Raw genomic sequence first — 23,035 nt, forward strand, 5'->3', positions numbered from 1 at the left:
TTCCTCCTCCCAGGGCTAGGCTGGGCACAGGCAGGAGTCCAGGCCCTTCTGGAACACCCACTATGGAGTCTGGCAGCAGCAGCATTGCTGGCTGCTTGGGGGACCAAGGTGCTGAGCAGAGTACCATGTGGTAGGACTGAGCAGCACCTCACCAGCCCATACCCTGTCCCAACACACCTGAGGGAGATGCATGACAGGCCTGGGGATGGCAGTGGTGAGCAGTTGAGTCTGGTTGCAGGTGCAGTGCATCCATCAGCGCTGAGGACCAGCCAGGCAGTCAGGTTCGGTGGTGGTAGCATCAGCTGCAGTCCAGCAATGGCCAAATAGCTGAGCATCAGGATCAAGGTTCAGGGCAGCAGGTGTGTGTCCAGGCACAGGCATGGCTGAGGCTGCCCTGTGCAGCTGCCTGCAGGCTCTCCTCGAGGTCATCAGCAGAAGGGGACATCTCTCTCCAGACAGTTTCTGGGTGCTGGCACCAAACCTCTCCCCGACAGGGCATAGCACACCAGCAGCTCCCTGTCACCCCTCAACAGCTCCACAGCTCACAGGCCTGGTGTCCTTGGTCATGGCAGGAGCTTGCTGGATGTCTGTGGGTCCGAGGGCAGCTCAGAGTCCCTGCAGGGCCATTTTGGGGAGCCATGCAGCCAAGGATGAAGCCAGCTCCCGTGTCACTGGGGCTGATTGTAGGGTGCAGGGCAGGCACCAGGTGTCAGAGCATCAGGCATCAGGGCATCAGGGCTGGGAAGAGGCATTGAGGCCACCACGGAGAAACTGAAACCCATGATTTGGCTGGGGACAGAGGGGAACACTTAGGAGCCTTGGCCTGGTTGGGGACCATTATGGAAAGACTGGACCCCAGGCTGGGCTAGGGAGGAGTAGGTGCCACTCAGAAGCCAGGAGCTGGTTGTGGGGAAATCAGTGCTGGGGTAGGAACCCTAGGGTGGGGCCATGTCTCATTTCAGAGGCACCATGGTGCATCAGCTCCTGCCCAGTTGTGCTGGAGCAGAGCACAAGAAGGCCCAAGCTGTCAGTGTGCACCACAAGGGGTGGTGGACCCCCAAGGGAAATGAGCCAGGAGTCAAGTGGGGTATAACAGGGTTGGCAGGGCAGCTGCCAGGTCCCACAGTACCTGAGCCAGGCCAGAGGTGGCAACCAGGGTCAGCCAAGAGTCCAGCTCTTCAGGCACATCCATGGTGATGAGGTCCAAGGGTGAGCCAGGAAGGTGAGTTAGCAAGGGATGTCAGGATCAGGTCCAGTGACAACAGCCTAGTGATCACCAGGCAAGTCCATGTTGATGTGGAAAGGCCAAGGTCAAGCCGGGAAGTCAGTCTGTGGGTCAATGTCCAGGTCCAGATTACTGGGGTTCACAGCCAGGCACAGGCATGGCTCTTGCTCTGGCCAAGCCCCAGCAGCAAAACCTCAGCTTCCACCCACTCCCACAAAGAGGGATGGTTGGCCTTGGCCAGGGCCTCCCTCCAAGAGCCTATGGCAGCCTCTGCCCCACAGGTACTCTCTAAACTGGCCCTGAGCTCAGGGAGTCAAAGAACCGTCGTAGATGGATGATGGAGGAGGAAGTGGAGTAATGTTCTCACAGCCCTCACTAACAGTTGTGGGTAAATCTGCACTGACATATTTTCTGTTCCCTGGAGTCAGCAGGACTCACACCTGCCACAGGCTGAGAGAAGCAGCTGGGCTGGCAAGGGACCTCTGTGGGGCTCTGGCCCTGACAGCTGCTCAAAGCAGGCCACCCACATCAGGCTGCTTAGGGCTTTTGCTTTGCTCCAGCAAGTGACATACCTGGAACAGTCTGTTGCACTCCATTATCATGTGGGCCAAGCCCTGCGTTGCTGCCAGGTTCTCACTCAGCTCCCTCTGGTCTGGCTTCCCCAGGCTGCATTTCCTCTGACTAGATCTGTGGAGAGGAGAAGGTGAAAAGAAGGCTGTGTGAGCAAGATATGTGACCCACAAGCAGCATATGCCTACTCAGGCTGGTTTCCAGCCTCAGGACTGAAGTGGTAATGCATGCCCAAGAAAGGCAAATCAGGGCTTTTTATTCCCCAAACATCATCACACTCTCAGCCAAAGACAGCACTGACTTCAAGCTGGTTTGTGTGTAACCTTCAAATATCAAGCCCCTTTGATACCCTGCAAAACCCATGTTAAACCCATGTTAAATCCTTTGGCCCAAACCAAACAATCATTACATGACATCATTAATCCTGGAATCTAATGCTCTTACCTATGTGCATTCCTACCAAATGGCTTGAAAATTGGGTGGAAGGTAAGAGTCCTCAGGGCTGCTCCTCAAAGTCAAACTTGTCAGCTTCTACCTTTTGAAGCCAAAACCCTGCATTATGGCATTAATGCCCAGTGACAAAAAGGCCAAAGCTTCAAAGCATCACAGCTGCTAAAGAGAGACAACAAAGAGGAAACACCTCTCCAGTTTGGGGTCCTAGTATTCCAGAGAAATGTTCATGCAAACTAAGGAGGCACAACTCCTAGGAGCTCAAACACAACTACCAGGAGCTCAAACACAACCACAATCCAGGAAGGACCTGCTGCCACTGCACTGCCCACTCCAACACAACCCCAGCCACCCTCACAATGACTACACAGCTCCCATGTGCCAGCTCAGCCCGGGGGGGGGGGGGCAGCCCCAGGCTCTGGCCATGCTTTGACATGCTCAGATGTCATGTACCACTTGAAAGAAAAACTCTTAGTGTATTCTTCCCCCTCTGGTGTCCAAAGCCTGTTGTTAGCCCAAAGGATGCCACTTGCACAGCTGACAGCTTCTGCTTTGAACAGAATCAGATTAGAATAGAATAGAATAGACCAGAGCAGGTTGGAAAAGACCTTCGAGATCGTCAAGTCCAACCTATCACCCAACACCATCTAAGCAACTAAACCATGGCACCAAGTGCCTCATCCAGTCTCTTCCTAAACACCTCCAGTGATGGTGACTCCACCACGGCCCTGGGCAAACCATTCCAATGGCCAATCACTCCTGTGAAGAACATCCAGCCTAAACCTCCCCTGGCACAGCTTGAGACTGTGTCCTCTTGTTCTGTTGGGGGTTGCCCAGGAGAAGAACCAGTCCTCATCTTCAGCTCCCCAAGTGAGGTGATTAGCTTGCTCTGTCGATGGGTGCACAATGTTTCCATCCAAGTCAGCTGTCCTCTCCTACCCTGATACGTGTCTGTCTGTACACAGGAGCACAGAGCAAAGCAAACAGCCCTGCTCAAGAGGCCAGATAAGGCATGAAAGCTCCCCGAGAGTATTATTTGTCTACTTTGGCCCAAGGGCACCTTCCTCTCTGCACGTACTAACAGGGGATGTTATGCAACTCAGATACTTTTACTTATTAAGATAAATTTACAGAATCCCTGTGGCTTGGTTTGGCAGGAGTGATCCACTTATCACCCAGCAGAACCAGTGCCAGCAACTGCTACCATCTGCCAGGTATCTGCAGGGCCTTAGAGCTGCACATGAGCTTAGACTGCTAGTGCAGAGGCTACATTTTCAACGGCCAGCAAACAGTGGCCATATGCTGGATTTCTGGGCAGCTGCAAAGAGCACAGAAGCCATGAAGAAGGCAGGCTAGGAGCCTGAAAATGGGGCCTTACCACTGCTGTGGTCAGCTCCTGCTAGACCTGAACAACTATGTTTGAGACAAACCCCAAGACACAAACACTATTTCCCCCTTAAAAGCAGACACTGATCCTAGGATAGCTATGGACAGCAGTGTTCCAGGAAAGACACTATGGACAGCACTGGGATGCTAATACCTAGTAGAGGAGGAGGAACTGTCCCGTCTGAGGGTGTTGAGGTGAAACAAAGAAGGTGCAAGGCAGACAGCAATGTTGGTTGGGGTCATCTGGTTTTCCTCAACAAAAGCAACCACATCTCGCAGAAAGAACAGGAGTATTTTCAAAGCTTCTCGGTTTTCCTTTGGGAGAAGGAGAATAGCAGCCTGGACAGCCTGAAACTGCTGATCCTTGGGCACATCTGAAAACAGAAACAACAATGAAAATCACACACGACTTGCAGAGGAAGCATCCATCAAAAGAGATCCAAGCAGGGCACTGAACCTGCAGGTTCATCCATTTTTCTGTCACTCTAGGTCACAGCAGACAAGGCAAAGGCCATTATCAGGGTCACATCAACAAGTACAGTTTTCTCCTATTGCCTGTCAAAGAGGCACATTTACACAGAGTGATGCTGGTGTTTGACTTCCAGTTTATCTTGCAGGCTATGCTAATGATCTTCTCCTGAGCAGGTTTCAGTTACACTCCAAATAAGGGCTTGTCTCCCCATAAAATATTGCTCTGGAATGATACTTTGGAGCAGATGGCTACTCTACTGTCTTTTCCTTTCAGCTTCAGGCATGAAGATAACAGATGGTCTCAGTTAACTCAAGTGAGAGATCAGTGGCTTTGCCAACAGATTTTAATTCACACTGGAAGCCAGTGAGACTGTGTGCCTAAACAGCTCCTGCAGGAGAGCAGGTATGGCTCATCTTGCCATGCATGAGGACGTCTCCAACTAACAGCACTACAAAGGGCAGAGGCCACTCCTCTTTCCCTTCAGGTGTATGCACAAATGCAGACCACACAAAACATGCTTAGTGAAAACACCACAGTAATTTAATCTGGATGCTTGCTCAAGTCACATGTGACACAAGATGGGTGAGTTCAGTCATTTGCTGTTTCTATCCCAAAACAAGAGATGGGAGGTGGACAGTGGTAAGATTACAAGAAATAGAAGAAAATGATTCCATATCCATTGAACATGGGATAAAGGATATGTGGATGCAAGAAGAAAACTTGCTTCAAGCAAACAAACCAACCAACTGTTTCCAGACAAAACTGTAGAATTCTGACAGGTTAAAAAAGCAAAACCTACATCATACGCAGGACTGCAGCAGCCCATGTACTCATGTCAATAAAAGTCACTTTAAAAAGGCTGGAAAACAGCTCAGAAATCTCTGGTTTTCAAAACCTTTTATCAAAGGAAGAGGAATCTTCCTGTACCAACATCATCATGAGTCCCTCCAAGTTCCATCCCCTGCCCAGCAGCTTTTTGAAAGGTCATTGCTTGAGGGTAAAGTACTGGAGATGGAACCTGCTTAAGACTGTGTTCAACGCTAGATTGCAGCTTCACATTTCCTTCTTTTTCAGGTTGAGTCTCTAGGATGGAAACAGTGAAAGCATAGGCAGGAAGTATCTAGGGTTTCCAGGCAAAGAGCTGTTTCACAGCAGCTATGCTTGGTTACTTTAATAAAGACATTTCACCAGTATGACTTCTGCACAAGGAACTGCTTCATGCTGTGAACAAGGGGACTAATTTCTTTCTTAATTTTGCATAAGGAAATGACTGTTTAAAACCATAGTTTAAGAGGGCTGCTGCAGCATCTGCTGTTCTTCTATGACCAGAAAAGACACTTCAGAAAACAACTAATGTGAGGCTCTTAAGTGTAGAGCCACACTGAACTCATCTTTTCAGACACATCCTGCCTGACTTATCTGCTCTGACTACAAGGGCGCATGGCACTAGTCCCAGTCTGCCACTGCCTTGTACAGCCGAATACGAAGCTATTCAAGTAACTGGAAAACCATAGCTTTTGTTACCCACATTGGTAGATGTGCAGGAAGGACTCACAGAGCCTGCTGGTAAATATAGGCTCGGGAAGGTCTCGGAAATACTGCTTCACCATGTCTGCCACATCGAAGGCTGACTGCCCTTCGTAACATACATTGTCTGGGCTGGTTTCATTCATTTCTCTCAATGACAGAATCCTGGATTTAACACCAGATTTTCTGAACAGGCCAACCTGCAGGTAAAAGAGAATATTAAAGGCAAAGAGAGGAGTCATCAGGGATCAAATCGCTGACAAATAATTGATCCTTCACTTTTGATAGCAAAGACCCTGTGGCAGTGGGATCTAACGCCAAACTGCCTGTGTGGCATTAGAAGCAGCACAGTTATTCCTTCCAGGCAACCAGCTTGTCCCTTTGCTTGCTTTTTATTGAATGCAAAATTACTCTTTTTTTCACTTTTAAGATCATTACTACTACCATATCACAGAATCACAGAATCCCAGTTTGCTTGAACAGGCTGTGTTCACACATTAGAACTGCAAGTTTCCAGTGCACTACTGTGTGCCCCCAAAAGCAGATGTACACTGACGCCCTTGCTGGAGCAAACAATCTCAGACTGTGAGGTCCACAAGGCTCAGATTTAACATCTGATACATCTGATAGGTCTACAGGTTGGCAAAGGACAAACTGTTATTCTGAGAGAAGCTATGACTTTATTTTTAACATGAATGTCAGTCCAGTTTCAGACAAAACTAGATTTATGTGTTTCCCATGACTTTGAATTCACCAAAGCTCCTGCTGAATGTTTCACTGTGTGCCACTGAGGCAGTATTTACATTCACAGGATGTCAGGGGTTGGACAGAACCTTTAAAAGATCATCAAGTCCAGCCCCCACTGAACACCAGGACCTTACAATGGAACACGCTGCCTGCCTGCACTCCAGTATGTGCCTCCAAACTGCAATGGAACTTCACAGCACGCACACACTTCTCTACTTCAGCATGATATTGCACACCTAGACAACTGCCAAGCATAGAAAACACAAACAAAACAAACAAACAAACAAAAACACAAAGCAACAACAAAAAAAGCCCTTTCTTTGACTCCAATGTCTCATGGCACAGGCCTCTGTTTCCTATAGAAATAGCCCATGGAACACCCATTTTCACCACCATGCACACATCTCCACTTAGTGGATAAATACAGATTTAAGAACCAGAAAAAGATGTTACAGACACTGCTCTAACATGTTTTATCTCTGCTTAGTGGCACATTTCAGCTGAAATGAGATTCACTGTGACATTAGCTCTGGCACTAACAGCAGGACAGAGGCAGGAGTGACATCGTACAGTAGCCTTGTGTCCTAAGGGAGCAAGAGACAATGCCACCTCAGCAGAAGACAGATTGAGTGCCTGCACCAAGAGTATTGCTGCAGATGATGTCAGTGTGGCAAGGCACAGACACACAATACAGGACTAAAGGTATACTCCCAGGTAACAGCATTGGTAACTCCTTGCCGGCCACCTGCTCAGCCCTACACCTTTCTACTATTCAGAGCCTTGGGAGGCATGCAAGTAAAGTACAAAAGCTGGAAGCAGAGACTGGTTTCCTGGAGGAGATCTGTTCAAGGCACAGAGCTGATCTGGGCTTCTTCAAGTTCATACCTGGTCAAGAAAATGGCTTCTTAAATAGTCCAGGGCTTGCAGTATGCCATTGGGCAGTGGATGGCTTGTTCGCTGGACGTTCAGAAGGAGAGGAACCCCAAACACATTTTTGTCCTTGTAGTCAGAGGCTTTTACTTTTTTAATGAACTTTGGTATAGTCCTGAAAACAAAAACCAGTGCGTGCAACTCATTAGCTCTCCAGCACAATCCTGCCTGCCACTTCCATTACCTGCATGGGTTACACTTGCCACGCCCCCACATCCTGCCACATACCTCTACACACAGCATCATGAGAGAGAACCATGAAGGGCAATCACCAGGATGACTTCCTCACTTCACACCCAAAATTAGCTTTAATAAAGCACTCTCATGTGAAATATGTTCCATCCCTTTAGGACACTGCAGGCTTTTCTCACTTCATTCTATATTCATCATCAGATCCCTATCCTAAGATGCTAACTGATATTTCTAAGTTTTCTGAGTGACAGACTTTATTGTTTTCATTCAAACAGGGACTTGATGCTGAAGAGGTGGATTCTCAGCACAGCCAGCTTTCACCTCAGGTCCTTCAGTTTTTGTGAAGGACCTCAGAGAGAGACCTAAAAGTAGGCAGATTTACAGAGGTAACTGTTACATGCTTTAAAATCAGCAACAACATGACCACATCACCAGTGGGGAGCAAAAGTCCAGTCCATAGCAGAGGAAATCCTGGAGCCATTGAAATAACCATGCAACTGCCAATGATTTAAGAAGTGACATTCCTCATCTTGAATAAGACAAAAGGAAATGGCCTCAAGCTGTGCCAGGGGAAGTTTAGTTAGCATATTAGGAAAAACTTCTTCACCATGAAGCATTGGAACAGTCTGCCCAGGGAAGAGGTCAAGTCTCCATCCCTGGAGGGATTTAAAATGACCTGTAGATGTGGTGCTTGAGGGATGTGGTTTAGTGGTAGACCTGCCAGTGCTAGGTGAAGATCCTCCAGGATCTTAAAGGTCTCTTCCAACAAAAAACAATTCTGTGATTCTATGAACACATGTAACCTAGGCAGACACAGGAATTCACCTGCTTACTTCAAGCCCTCTTTCCAACACAAATTGCTTTATGATTGGACAACTTACCAGTTCCAGCCGTGCTTACTGGAAGGGGAGTATCTGTCCATCAAAGCAGTGAGCTTCAACAAAGCCATCTTTTGTGTCCGGGCCAGCTGGGCAGCTGTCTGGCTATCCGTCTGGACGGAAAGGCTTTCCAAGCTCATGCTCTCTTCCACAGACCAGTGTTGCTTCTCATGCCTACAGGAGAAATATTAAGCTTAGGACTGCTCCCACTGTCCCTGTAAGTTTTCTGCCTGCATCTGTGAGGCACCTACAGGCCTAAATGACTCCTAGACACCACATGGTTAGTTCCCTCTAAACAAGGCACTTCTCATCCAGGAGGTACTCTGGCAATACAAAATATCCAATGAGAAACCCTGCAGCCAGCCACAACATCTGATTCCAAATGTCTAAGTGCTTGTGCAGATTATGAGTGACCGACTTGCAAGAGAGGTCAGAGGAGGCATAGATACCTGAGTGCCTACAGACCAATGGTACCTGGCACAAGTAGTGCAGACCCTGATATCCAGAACAGACTTACTTAAGAATACATTGTTCTGGAGAAGCAATTACACTTTGAGGGGGGGGAATCAATGGGGAAAGGTTCCCAAGGGGCAATCTACTAGGGAAACCCAAGGATGGCTGACCTGTTGGTGTTTTTAGAGTTTGTTATGTGTGCCAAGTCTGCAGAACTGATCTTGCTGAGCTCACAGCTGCTTTGTCCCTCGGTGGATGGGAGCTCTGCTGTCTTCTCTTCTGAGCCCTCTGTTTCAAGACAGATTTCTTTAGGTGAAGATGGATATAAAGAGGTCAAGTCACTGGCAAAGTCCAAATCCCCATCATCTGAGAACTTCTCTGTCCACTGATCAACCAACTTTTTGAGACCATTGACATCTTCTATAACATTATTCAGTTCTGAAAACACATCATCATCACCAACCTCTGCTGCCTCCAAATTATCGAGTTCAATACTGGGCATGTTGTCATAGATACTTAGTCTGTTATCTGTGCATGAAAGTGGACTTCTGGGGGCTTTGGAGTCCTTGGAACTACTTCTGTTTCTGTTCCTCCTGCACCCATGAAAACTCCCAGCTCTCCAGCTGATGGAAGAGTTTTCTGCTGGAGACAGGGAGCTGTTTGTAAGCGCTATAGGGAAAGTGCCAGGTTTATGGCCTTGTGGTATGTGAAACATCTGGGTCATTTGTAACTCCATGTCATTTTTCAGATTTTGCTGAGATAGATCATTCCACAGAAAAAGCTTGTTAGAATCCAAGTCCTCTGCATACATGACCCTTCCTTCATCATGGCTTTGGGGTTTCATAGCAGGACTTGGAGTGCTCGCTGTGCCATTGTTTTCAGGCTGGTTGCTGCTATTGTAAGTCTGGGGACAAAAGGAAGAACTGTTCTTTATTTGGATGCCAGAGAGGTCAGAAATATTTACACAGTTCAGCATCTTCATCTTTTCTTCATTAAGTCCTTCCAGAAGAACAGGTTCACTTATTATGGGTTTGGCCTTTGACTGACCACTCCTTAAGCTGCAGCTCCTGAAGTGCAACTTCTCCATTTTCTTTAGAAGGCTATTCCTCTTTTTGTATGGTGACTTAGCCGCAAGCTTCTCCTCGTTGGTAATACTTAAAAATTCACTGGGAGGAGGAGAGCAACTAAAAGCAGAGTCCAGTGAAGTCACCTTAACTGAGGAACATCTTGAAGAATTCGTGCTGGTTATCACATCCTCAAAAGGTTTTGGGAAGGTGTCACTGTCACCACTGCTAGTGCTGTGAATTGAGGACGCATCATGTTTCTCTCCATGATCCAGAAAGACATCATCCTTGTTGCTGATGCTCTTCAGTATTGGACTGCCTGGGAGTGATGTACCAGCACCTTCCTCTCCTGGGAAAATTTCCAGGCTCTCAATACGAGACCATCTCTGACTACACCTCTCATAAGCCCATTTGTTACTTATTGCACAAGGTTCATCATCTTCAGATTCATCACTCTTAGAAGGGAAGGGGAAAAAAAAGAAAGAAAGAAAAGTACAGGTCAAGAGCAGTTTGGCAAACTTTTAATTACCAAAAAATGTAAGGGAGACAAATTTTTTGCCTACCTCCAGTCCCCCAAGGCAAACATATGGATATGCAACCATTCAGTTACTGAAGGTCTGCCCTGAGCTCTGTTCTGTTAGCTGAAAAACCTGATGACAAATTACTCCTAAGCACGCTGACCAATCTGGTAAGTTCATCATAGGAAAAGGTGACAGCTTTGAGCTGAGGAGGAAAAATTCTGATCTCTGGCAAATCCAAAGGTTTTGAAAGTCAACTGCATTCAGTTTGCATGGCCTTCCCTTAAGCCAAACAAATCAAACACTCTTTCACTATTCTCTGACCAAAACTCACCCATTTTGCAGCAAAGAATCATTTGGCTGTGGGACTGTGGTCTGGCATGCCCGTTGGAGACCTCAGCCTCATTGTCCGTTTGTGTCAGGTGCTCCATTGGCTAGCTATCTGGTCCCCATGCCACATGAGCACCTGGCTAGCAAACTGTTAGAGACAGGAATTACCTGTCTCTTCTCTGTGGACCCTCTCTTGCCCCATTCTTCCTGAAGGCAGAGTGGAACTTTCCAAAAACTAGACATTTTCCCAAAAGATGTTTTCTTGCTAGTCCTGCAGGTAATCCATGGCACCTAGGAGGCTTTACAATCCTGGCTGAGCATCCAAGATGTGGCTATAACTGTTTTAGCTACAGTACATTTGTTGCAGGAGAGACAACTACAGCAAGGCTAACGCATATCCAGCTTGCACTGGCTGGGCATTTGGCAGTGGCTGACACTGTGTGGATTATCCATTTTTAGGGGTTTTTATAATTTGTTTAGTCAAGAAGAGTTAAATTTCACTTTCAGGTTCTTAAATAAGACATGAAACTACTTAGGAAAGCAATAAAACACATGCTGAGGTGGGGCCCTGGTGCAAGTACTGGACAGTAATGTGTGTCAAAATACTTTTACAAACCACTTCAAAACCTGCCCTTAACCTACTTTACCAAGTTTCAAACTGAACATTACATAAGTTCAATCTCCACCACCATGTTTTTCAGTGGAAAATGCAAAGGTAGCAGCTTTGCACGATGGAGTTGGAACAGCAACAAGTTCAGAATAGCTAATCCTTCATACACCTTTTAAAACCAGGCTTTTTTTATAAATGTAAACCACAGTTAAGCATGTTTTTAATGAGAAAACTAACTACATTTAACAAGCAGACCTGTTTCCTCTGACGGCTTATTTCCACTCTCATTGACGCACACTCGTTCAATGTGTTCAACCGTCTAGAGTGTGAGAAAAAAAAGACAGAAGTTTTAAACTATTTTATTTCTGGAATGCAAACAGGCTCCAAAGTAGCTGCGAATGTCTGCCACAGAGTCCTCATTACTGGGGTCAAAGGCTGACAGGCTTGGGGGTTCCCCATCCATTTTGCCAAAACTAGCACCAACTAACCACCCCACGATGGTCCCAGTTCCAGTTCTGCCGTCTTAACGTTAGTTAATTAAAAACCATATGATGAGCTTTAACAGTTGTGAAAAACTGTATAGACTGAGCTAAGACTCTGAAAATGAAAGAAACTTGCAAGGTGGCTTCTTAAAAAGACAAAAAACCAAAAAGATGTTAACCTGTATCCCCATAAGGACTTCATTATGCAGCTTTTTAATGACAATTTAGGGAATCAATAAGGCCCCAAACTACCCAGACACTTAACTGTCAAACAAATGTGTGGCACCAACAGGGAGGCACACTGGGAGTAGACAGGAGACACTCAGGACAGATGTCGTATCAAGAAACAAAATATATGCAAAGTTCTTTAATATCTGCTGTATGTTATTGATGTAGATGCTTCCAGCTCCTGTTGGTGATCTTAGTACAAACAGAGTTTGGATTCGGGTCACCTCGCAACACAGAAAAGGAACAAACTGCTTTGCTGGAAATGAAACTTTACAGTCCTGTAGGAGGTCTTATTGCATCCCTTAGATTGGCCCAGTGGAATGGTATGGATAGTCTGGAGTTCACCTCCTAAACCATCTCATAATGGGAAGGCTTCAATAACTGCAGTAAATAGTAAAGAAGAACACCCTCTACACCATGCTGGCATTCTTAGATGGGGAAAGAGTTTGTGCACTGATGCAATTTCACTTCTGTGCCACAAGCAGCTATTGCAGCTTTTGCTGTTTATCTGATGGAACAGCTCTGGGGAATCTCACAGTCAGAGGAAATCCCTGTGCTCTCTAATAGGCATTTCTAGAGAGCACACTGTCATGCTACCACATGCTTGCAGGGAATTGATTATACTTCCTCAGCCTGCAGACATTTCACATGAGAGCAAAGACAGATGTGATGCTTAGGATAATGTCACCGAGACCTTGGATGAAGATGTACACACACATGCTCACTCTACCTTTAAATTCTTAAAACACCAGCTTCAGCAGTATTAAAATATGTGCCTAAGTGATTTCCTTCAGTCACAGCATCGGTGACTTGGTTAGTCTCTGACAAAAACTAAGACATAAAAAGATGAATGACAAATAACTTTGGAGCTTGGAGGTATTAAGGATGAATCATAATTAATATTTACCTGAACAGTGATTCAATTGCATCTCCATCTAAAAATTCATGATCTTTCCTCACAGTTTTTAGATCAATAGGAAACTGCCTATCTGTGAATGAAAAAGGTGAATCTGAAATATGAGTTGTAACTGCAAAGACTTTGAATCATGCAACGTATTTATCACAGGTGAGATAAATCTACATCTTTTTCTATAGCTATATATTCACACAAATATATAGAGAGCAAGAGGGAGAACACATCAGTCTCTGCTTACTGGCATTGGTTAGAGATACACAAGCATTTGCTGCATTTCTAGAAGCCTGAAGTGACTAAGTACTATAGCCGAGAAATACAGGAAATAAAGCTCTGCTTTGGTTAGGTTCTCTGCACTTCTGCCTTCAAGCACAGTATAATGCCAGGAGTTTTTCCATAGGCTTTTGCTGATGGTAAGGTACCATGCAGCACATGACAGATGCTCTTTGAGGCATAGTGACCCTGAGAAATCACGCTCTGCTTGAAGATAATCAATACACCAGCTGAAGACATCAGTGTTTCAGCTGAAATTTAGCCTTGCAGATGATGGAGCCAGCAAGATCCATATCTTGGCTTACTTTTTAAACTTAATTCACCTAGTCAGGTCAGGACAATGCATGAACAGCAAGGTAACACAGGGGACTCAAGATCCAGAAGCAAGACAATGTATACTGGCTGCCCAAGGAGGTGGTGGAGTCACCATCATTGGAGGTGTTCAGGAGGAGACTTGATGGGGTGCTTGGTGCCATGGTTTAATTGATTAGGTGGGTTGGATTGGTTGATAGGTTGGACGCAATGATCTTGAAGGTCTCTTCCAACCTGGTTTACAGAATCAGAATCACAGAATCACCAAGGTTGGAAGAGACCTCAAAGATCATCATGTCCAACCTGCCACCACAGACCTCATGACTAAACCACGGCACCAAGTGCCACGACCAATTGTATTCTATTCTAAGCTATTTTAACTGCCAGATTAGATAATAAAATCTGCTTTAGTCAAACAGGAAGCATTTCCATGAGATACCGTGTTTCACAGCTATGTTTCACATTTGGCTATACTGCTTAACTTTCAGGTTTTGATTTTGCAGTGAACAGGGGAAGTGGGAATGAGAGCTGACAGAAGTCACTCTTTGGTATTGTAACTGTTGTGCTTCAATAAAATCTCTCTCAAAAATAGATTAGCTTTTGTTACATTCAGTGTTCTTAAACATATTTTAAAGAACATTTTTAAGGTATAAGCACAAGTTTTGCCTGAAAATTATACCAGTTCTCAACAAACCCCTATCTCCCCCACAATTAACAAGCACTCTTTGCAGCTTTAACAGCATGAAAACATACTGAAACCGTGTTTGTTTGTTTTTTACGGTGGCTGGCTACTACTCAGCATGTTTTTAAAAACTTGTGACTTCTAGAGGACTCTTCCAACATTCTTTTTTTAAATAAAACAGTCTTGCTCAAGAACACAGGCTGAAGAGCCTTATATGAGTTTTGGTTGCAATCAGTGAGTTGGAAAAAAACCTGAACACTCCAAGGAAAAGAGCCTGAGAAAAATTCAAGCAACTAAAAGTTACAAAAGCAGAAGCATGACTGAGTTGCAGTCTAATAATAACCAGGAAAGATCTGGTCCTCTACAGAATTCTCCTTAGTCCATGGTAACCTACTATCACTTCTGCCAGACAGCACACTAGGTTGTTGGCTTTTTGCAGGTTTGCATGAAGACATTACAGACATTACAGAACTTGGAAGTGCTTCCATCAAATGTTTCACGTTCTGAAAGATTATTTATGTAAACTGAATTCAGTGTCAGCTGCTTGACAAGTCCTTAGTATCATACCTTCAAAGAGCTGAGCATACTGGGGAAACCCAGCAGCTCTCAGCCAGTTGCAGGCTTCTCTGGCTTCAATTTCTGCAATGAGAACATAAAACTGTTCACTTAACAGCACTCACAAGAGTTAGTGCTTTCATAATACAGGCAAGCTTGTTTTATCATCTAGTGGATTCTTGTACATGAATGTTTTGTTAGTATATTACTAAAACCCCTCTAGGTTCTTGCATCAGATGCACTTACATGTACATAACTCTGGAGTAGTCATTCCAACATGGGATAGACATCAAACATACAAGGGTCTAGATATGAGCACATACCTGAGATGATTCTATGTCATGCATCCATTCACATCAACTACCCTTGAGATTTGTGCAGTGAAGCATCTTTTATATGTTGCAATGAATCACCAGAGAAGGCTATGTGATACACATGTCTATGCCTTTGCACAGCAAAGCCCATTTATGCATTCCAGTTCTGGGAGATGGTGATAAGACACAAACAAATCCTATAAATAAACTCCAAATGCTATCACAACATTAGCAACACTGGACACAGCACAAGTATTCCCAGAATAAGAGTTCTCAGGAGTACCTGTTGCTAGGATCTATCAATATTTATCTCCTTGCCAACTACCCACGCATCTTGGCAGTCACTTCAGCACAGCAGATGTCAAGAATTAACTGCTCATTCTGTGACAACTCATAAAGCCCTATGGCCAGCACTGTAACATTCCCACAGGAGCAGGAACAGCAAATAACTTCACAGAATCACAGAATGCTCACCCAATGCCTCAAAAACATAAACATATTTAGCATGAGTAGATGCCAGCAGGCTCTGAACTCTGTAAGTACCACGAATGAGTGGGTTTATTGAGGAGAGGATTCCCTTTCCCTCTTTGTATGGCCATGGGTTCTCCAGCACGTTACAATATACACCAACCAAAAGGAAAAGATTGCTTTGAAAGAAGTGTTCTAAAAGTTCCCTAAAATCAAACATGCTCAGCTGAGAGATTTTTAAAGCACTTTAAAATGTAGCATGCTAGCCTAAAGAAACAGCCTTGTTTCTTCAAAGTGTTTCCTTTACATCTGCACTAAAACCTGGGGATTCCAAGGTACTTCACATACACACCCATTCAAATTCATTGCTTGCTTTGCTCTAACTTCTCAGTTTTAAGTTATCAGTGCAACAAGCTGGAAAAAAAAACCAAAAAAAAAACACCTTACAGAATTTCCATTATTTTATTATTCTGCTTCCACACTTCAAATTATTTCCATTATCATTTGATTCATTTGGACAATTCCATCCATGACAATGGCTTTCCTGCACAAAACTCTATGGCTTTTCCATCTGAGAATAGTGCTACCACAGGATGATAAAGGTATTTCAATATACAACAGATTTATGACTCTTCTTTTTTTTCCCAAGCTGCAGAGCAGAAGCTCATTTCTTCCACAACATCCTATAGACACTTTGCCTACACTTATTACTATGCTCAGTGCCATAATTGATCATAAACTTTATCACAGCATTTACTGAATATGATAAAACACTAGCATTGTACTCAGAACAAAACAGGAAAGAAAAAACATCTGTAGAAAAGAGCCAGGAGGATGACCAGTTGAACACTGAGTGTTCACAAAGACAAAGGCATTTTCTCTTAGGAAAATACAGTAGACTCAACCAGCTCAGATGTGGAGAAGCTATAGCTGTCCTCATTTCAGGCCTGCGCACAGCGTTGCTGAGCTCAGAAGAATGAAAGTGGAGGGGCTGAAGCTTGTGCCAGGATGTTGAAAGTACAGCTCTATCTTTAGAGCAAACCAAGCCATAAGCAGTGATGCAAATAAGAACAATCTAGAAAATATTTTGCAGCTGGTGAGGACATTTTCAATGCCTGAAATACAGTGGCACTCTCGCACTTAGAGGCGGCCTCTTCTGTAAGACAAGGACACAGGAGCTGGGGGAATTTCCTTTGATGATGTAAATCTTCAGACCTTGTAACACGCCTTGCATGGTCCCACGTTGCAATGCCACTGATCCATTAGAATCATAGAATCAGTCAGGGTTGGAAGGGACCACAAGGACCATCTAGTTCCAGCCCCCCTGCCATGGGCAGGGACACCTCACACTAGATCAGGCTGACCAGAGCCTCATCCAGCCTGGTCTTAAACACCTCCAGGGATGGCGCCCCAACCACCTCCCTGGACAACCCATTCCAGGGCTTCACTGCTCTCACGGTGAAGAACTTCTTCCTCACATCCAGACTGAACTAGGAGTCTGAATTAGGAGACACCAAACAAAACACTAACAAGTTCTTGCCTTTCATGTCTACAATTACCCACCATTAGACATGCTGTGATTATTTCACTGTTCAAACAACTACCCAAAGGGTTCTACTGATAGCTCTGTATTTCAGCCTCCCCCCAGTGCTACTGGAAACTGAATTCATAAATGGACAATGAATGGCTAGGATTTCTATTCTGGTGGAAGGAAATTCCCAGATGAGCCTGTGTTACTATGAAAATGATCAATATAAGAGAAGAAAATAAAAAGGAAATAAGAAATGGCTGCTCAAAAGGAAGTAACTGCTTCTCACAGGGTTGCACTCAATACTGACATGCAAGGCTGCTTTGCTTTTATGGCACTTGCAGCCTGGAGGACAAGTGAAAACTCATTGTTAATGGCAGAACACAGATGAAGCACTCCAACAGTGCCCTCCATCAGGAACCCTGGAGAGTTCTTAAACTCCCGGAGTAAAAGTCAGAGAGATTTGTAAAAAGAGCAATGATCGTGGGTGGCAATAATGGCTAACACTAACATACCCACCTTGGGCAGCAGCTGCTAACAAATGGGCAACAGATACTTAATAACACTGCCCCAAAGGAGGTGCTAAAGCAACGATCACAGTCCCAGCATCTTGAATCATGCTTTATACCTGCCAAAGCTCAGTTTCCTATGTCAGCTCCCTTCATGAAAAGCAGAGATAATATTCTTGAAGACTCTTTGGGCTATTGAAAGGACTCTCATACTATTTTTCACCAAGACAAATAGTACAGATGTGACATTTGTGCAGGAGATCCATTTGTGGCTTCTAGCACTAGTTTAGCTTCACAGCCTGTTGACTCTACCTCACCCTTTATGACATGAATCCCAGCCAGCACACAGTTCAGGGGTGACCTTATTGCCTGAAGGGAAGCTGTAGACAGGCGGATGTTGGTCTTTTCTCCCAGGCAGCCAGCACCAGAACAAGAGGACACAGTCTCAGGCTGCGCCAGGGGAGGTTTAGGCTGGATGTTAGGAAGAAGTTCTATACAGAGAGAGTGAGTGCCCATTGGAATGGGCTGCCTGGGGAGGTGGTGGAGTCACCATCATTGGAGGTGTTCAGGAGGAGACTTGATGGGGTGCTTGGTGCCATGGGTTAGTTGTTTAGGTGGTGTTGGATTGGTTGATGGGTTGGACGCGATGATTTTGAAGGTCTCTTCCAACCTGGTTTATTCTATTCTATTCTATACAGTTGCTACAAAAGGGGGGTGGGGGGGTGAATTTCCTACAAAACTGAATTCTACCTTAGATTGGAGACTGCCAGCAAAATTTCTATGCCAGGCTGTTTCCCCATGGGCTGTGGAGATATGTTACTAACAGATAGTTATGGGTAACAATACACAAGTACCTGACTGTCGTAGTTTGGGCTGGGTGCCCTCTGCTACAGGGGTGGTTCCTGCATCCAGAAGTCCATCCCAGTGGATGGATGCAGGAAATTAGGTATTTCTACCATAATCCCTTGCACCACTATAAATTTTGTGGTGGGGTCTGGCACTTCCTCTTTCCTTCCCTCTCCGAGACTTGGTAACTGGGGGAGAGATCTCCCGGCCATGGGCCTGATTGGGCCCAAGGCCACTGGGGGATGTGCAGGCTCAGATCTGGCCAGCTGAGACCAGCCTAATAGTAGTGGGGGTAAGGAGGAGCCCTGGGGGTTTTGGGTGCACCCTCAGGTGGGGTTTGGGGTCTTTCTGGGTTTACTTTGTTTTTTTCCTTGTCACCATGTTTCCTTTTGTGCACACTCGCTGTTCTCTATTTAAACTCTCCACTACCTTTGCAATCAGTTTGTCTGAGTCATTTCTGTGCGTGGTGGGGAGGGGGTCTGCCCCAACCCATTACACTGACCTGTGCCATCCTTTGGCTGTCCTATGTTACAAAGGTCCATTTTGTGATGAAGATGATTCAGTTTAGTCTCACTGAAAAGAGTACTCCAAATGATGGCTGTGCCACAGTCTGCCTGTCCCACAGTCTGCCTGTCCCAACCACCCCAGCAAACCCTGCCCTCCATGGCTGCTGCCCCTCTTTCCCCAGTGTGATGACATTGTGTGCTCCCCTGCCTTCTTCTCTTCAGAGCCCCAGTATCTACATCTGATTGTCTGACTCTTCCTCTCCTCCATCCAGTTTGGCTTAAGACCTGAAAAACTGCATTGCCCCAGCTGAGCATGGTTCTTTTTGTGGAGTGGAGGGCAAACTCAGACTCATCAGGTACTTAGAAATCAGGTGCTACATGTACTAAACCTGTATCAGAATGAATATCAATGTTAACAAGAAGGCTTGTAAAGACACCTGTGCTGAGATTTAGGCTTTCTAGGAGATATTTTCCCCACATGAAGAAACAGTTTTCTAACAAGGGAGAGGCAGCAACTGAAACCACTGAGAAGATGTATATGAAACAGACCAGTCTCACTACAAGATGATCACAAAGTTCAGCTTAAGAAGAGTGCCAAATTTTACCTCACATTTTCAGAAATACCTATTCTAAATAAAATAAGAGGATACAAATTTCTGTGTGGAAGTATAAAAGTACACTGAACCTTATTCTCAGGATGCAGCATGACTTTCCAGTTGCGCAGATTTGCTTCCAAAGCTGGAGTCCTGTTTCTCTCCTCTCCAATGAATGCATGTTCCTACCCCACCCACTGCCACCCTGCAGCCTGTGAGGGCAGGTCTGGCCAACCAAATGGGCAGGGAATTATTCACTTTGCTTAGCAGATCAGATTTGCAGTGCTTTAGCTTTCTGAGCTACCACACATCCAATGAACATGAGTGACAAGGTGAGGGTAGCGGTAGGCGCATGCAGGAGAGGCATGGGGAAGTGCAACTGCCCGCCAGTGCCCAGCAGCCTAACTTGGGGCAGGTGAATCAGGTATGGAACCTCAGCCTGTGTATTGCTTTTCACAGAGATCTCATTGCAGCTCTCCAATTTAAAAGTTTGGGGGTGTTTTTTAGTATTTCAAAAACCCCTGAGAGATGCATTACTCTCTCATCTATCTTCATACAAAATAGTTTTTCAGTAAAAACCATTTGGTGATCAGGTGTTAACGAGTTAAGGAGATTTGTGGTCAGACCTGAACATCTTCCAAAACCATGCCAGTAAGCAGTTTGACAGGTCTTCTTGCTGTTTGCAGCACCTCTACACATTATGTACTCTAAGACCTACCAGTCCACTTTTCTGTAGCACACAAGGGCAGTGATTGCCAAAAGGAACAGATTTCCTCAACAAGGAGGCACTCACATGGCCTCTCCTCCCCCTGGCATATGAGTACAGACAGGAGAACAGAAAAGAGGGTAGAAGTGACTCTGACTTTCTTTGAATACATATTACACCTACCTGGAAGCTAATCAGAAAAGAATCCTAAGAATTTTATTCTTTCCCAATCTCTCATTATATACCAAGACTTTTTTCTCCACATGGCCGTAATCCTCCTAAAACAGCAGCAGACAAGCAGCCAGCCAGAGCCTTGAAACCTGCTTGATCTGGCACAGCACAGCCAACTGCTCCAGCACAGCGAGATGCTGCTGCCTCCTCTCCTCACCAACATTCCCAAAGAGGCATCCCTCTCAAACTCCTCCAGAACTAATGTCAACAAGCATTGAGGACACTTGGCAGCCACGTGTCACACTCTGCAATGCATTCTTCCTACAGTTCACGAGCCATCAGCCGTAAGCTGCCAGGTCCTTTATGCAGTGACTTAGATGCTGTCACTTTTGGTTGTGCTGGCAGTGGTAGAAGCAACAGGGTTTTGTCAGGATCCATTTGAAGACAAAATTATGAGCTTCCCATCACATCTTACAGATCTGTTTTTCTTCCTGGAGCTATAAAAATTGGTATTACTTCCCTATGAGTTAGAGCTGCTAATAAAACATTCCATTTTATGTGTTTGCAGCACTAGAACCATGATTTCCTGAGGATGGTCAAGACTGCATTATACCTATGGCAGAATGTTTAAGAATGTATTTTTTTCCTTATCTCCTCTTACTTAGAGTCTGAACATGCTGACTACTCAGTGCTGAAGGCTCTAATATGATGCTTCCAAAGGAGGGCATTTGTGCTGACCAGGGTAAGCAGTAAGGGACTTGTAAAATAGTCACTCTCCACAAGCTGAGATGGATCATAAATAAGTGGAAATATTTATTCTGTTGTCCCTTGTGTAATGCAATATAGCAAAGCCTAATTGTACTTAACCAACCCACTTGAGGAAGAGGAAAGTAAAGAAGACTTATTGCTTGGAATTTTGCCAGGATAATTTAGGCTCTATGCAGATAGTAAATATAAATGTCTGGAAAATAAAAAGGCCAAGATATTTGTTCTCTCATTCCTTCTTTACTACCATGCTGGTGTTTTGGAACCGCAGCCAACACTTCAGTTATCACAGCTGGGAACTGCAATGTATCCCAGTACTTTGTAGCAAACTTAATTGCATCTTTATCCAGCTCTTTGGCATTAGCTTCCCAAGCCGATTACTAGGACTCCCAGGCTGACATTAGGATCTTTACTCAGGTCCTTGTCATTAGCCTCCAGTGTCAGTGACTGGGACCTAGACAAGTTTAAAGGCATTTTCTCTGCAGACCACATTAATTAGCTTGTCAGTGCTGGATGACCTTTTAATTGCTTCAATTTAACTTGGAGAAGGTGGTGTCTGCTCTACAAGAATTTCAAAGTGCTCAGGAGAATTAGGTGTCTAACTCCTACAGACTTCAGGAGAAGTAAGAGTGTAACTCCCTAATTTCCACATCCACACTAGAAAACTCTTGTCCAGGTAATTGGGGTAAGAGATAGGGGATTAATTTCCCTGCAGTCGAATCCCAGATACATTGCTCCTCTGTGCTTTGGTCCTGCTGGCTGTAAAGCAAGAACAGCTATATTTCTCTGCTTGCAGATGCTCCTTATGGCTCTTATTCTCCAGGACCCTTTTATGTGACTGAGGAACATTTGAGGTAAAAGTCTGTGAAGGAACCATAACAGGGTGGGTAACTGCTTATTTCAGTAAACCTACAGCAAGGTAGCAAACCCCCAAACCAGTGCAGTGTCCTTGCTCTTTCATCACATAGCACTAATTTTTCCATAATTCTACAAAATGCCAATAATGCCACTGCATGTGATGCAGGCTCAGCCCACATGTTAGGAACTATTTAACCAATTCGAAGCTGGCCAGTGAGTAAATCATATTTAGAAGAAAACTAGTGCAAGAGCCTGCTGCAGGTATGAACTGAGCCTGCTAGTAGCTGCCTAGTTCAGGTCAATGGACAGCCCATTACTTGCTCAATACGCCCGCTTGATAGTCAAAAATACTCACCACTGTCAGAAAACGCGCTAAGCATTCCCTGAACGCAGTCGGCTATGAAGCAGAAGCAGCAGCTGCTAGAAGAGCACAGTTAAAGTGCGGACAGCCCGCGTGTGAGGGCAGCGTGGCCGCGGCAGACTGGGAGAGCAGCAGCAGAAAGAGCAGAGGAGGGCGGGAGGTCCCGCAGCACCCACCTGGCCTCTCACCCAGGGATGTCATCTGTCGCAGCACTGCTGCCCGAGCCACCATGGGCCGCTCCTCTGGGTGCAGGACGGCTTCGCCGCGACTTCCCTTGCAGAACACCGCCGCCACCCCGGCTTCCTCCGCTCCGGGCCGCGCCTGCCTGGGGCCACGCCCTGCCCCGCCCCGCTGCCCCGTTGCTCCGCTGCCCCGCTGTTCTGTCGTCGCTTTGCCCCGCGGTCCCGCTGTCCCGACCCGCGGGGCCCGAAGCGATGGCTGATGCGGTGGCTTCGGGCCCGGTAGCACCTCCCGTGCTGCGCCCCGCGTACACTGCTGCCCTGCCTGTGCTGTATCGCGCTGCCTTGTCTATGCCACGCTGTCTGTGCTGCAGGACAGACGGACCCTATAGAGTCTCCCCCAGACAGGATATGTGGCTGTACAGAATCCCAGC

General features: G+C 45.6%; 1 protein-coding gene across 1 annotated transcript; it reads right to left on the reverse strand.

The window, feature by feature from the left end:
• Positions 1-734: 734 nt before the first annotated feature.
• LOC104299053 (rho GTPase-activating protein 7-like) lies at positions 735-22,706 on the reverse strand. The gene is made up of 10 exons (XM_054168485.1): positions 22,599-22,706; positions 14,810-14,881; positions 12,970-13,051; positions 11,608-11,671; positions 9,001-10,349; positions 8,381-8,551; positions 7,263-7,422; positions 5,632-5,830; positions 3,786-4,005; positions 735-1,912 (listed from the first exon to the last, which is right to left on the reverse strand). The coding sequence occupies exons 1-10, from the start codon at positions 22,651-22,653 to the stop codon at positions 1,735-1,737; spliced, it is 2,550 nt and encodes an 849-aa protein (XP_054024460.1). The 5' UTR covers positions 22,654-22,706; the 3' UTR covers positions 735-1,734.
• Positions 22,707-23,035: the final 329 nt, after the last annotated feature.

This window comes from Dryobates pubescens, chromosome 16, assembly GCF_014839835.1.
Source record: "Dryobates pubescens isolate bDryPub1 chromosome 16, bDryPub1.pri, whole genome shotgun sequence".
NCBI classification, from domain to species: domain Eukaryota; kingdom Metazoa; phylum Chordata; class Aves; order Piciformes; family Picidae; genus Dryobates; species Dryobates pubescens.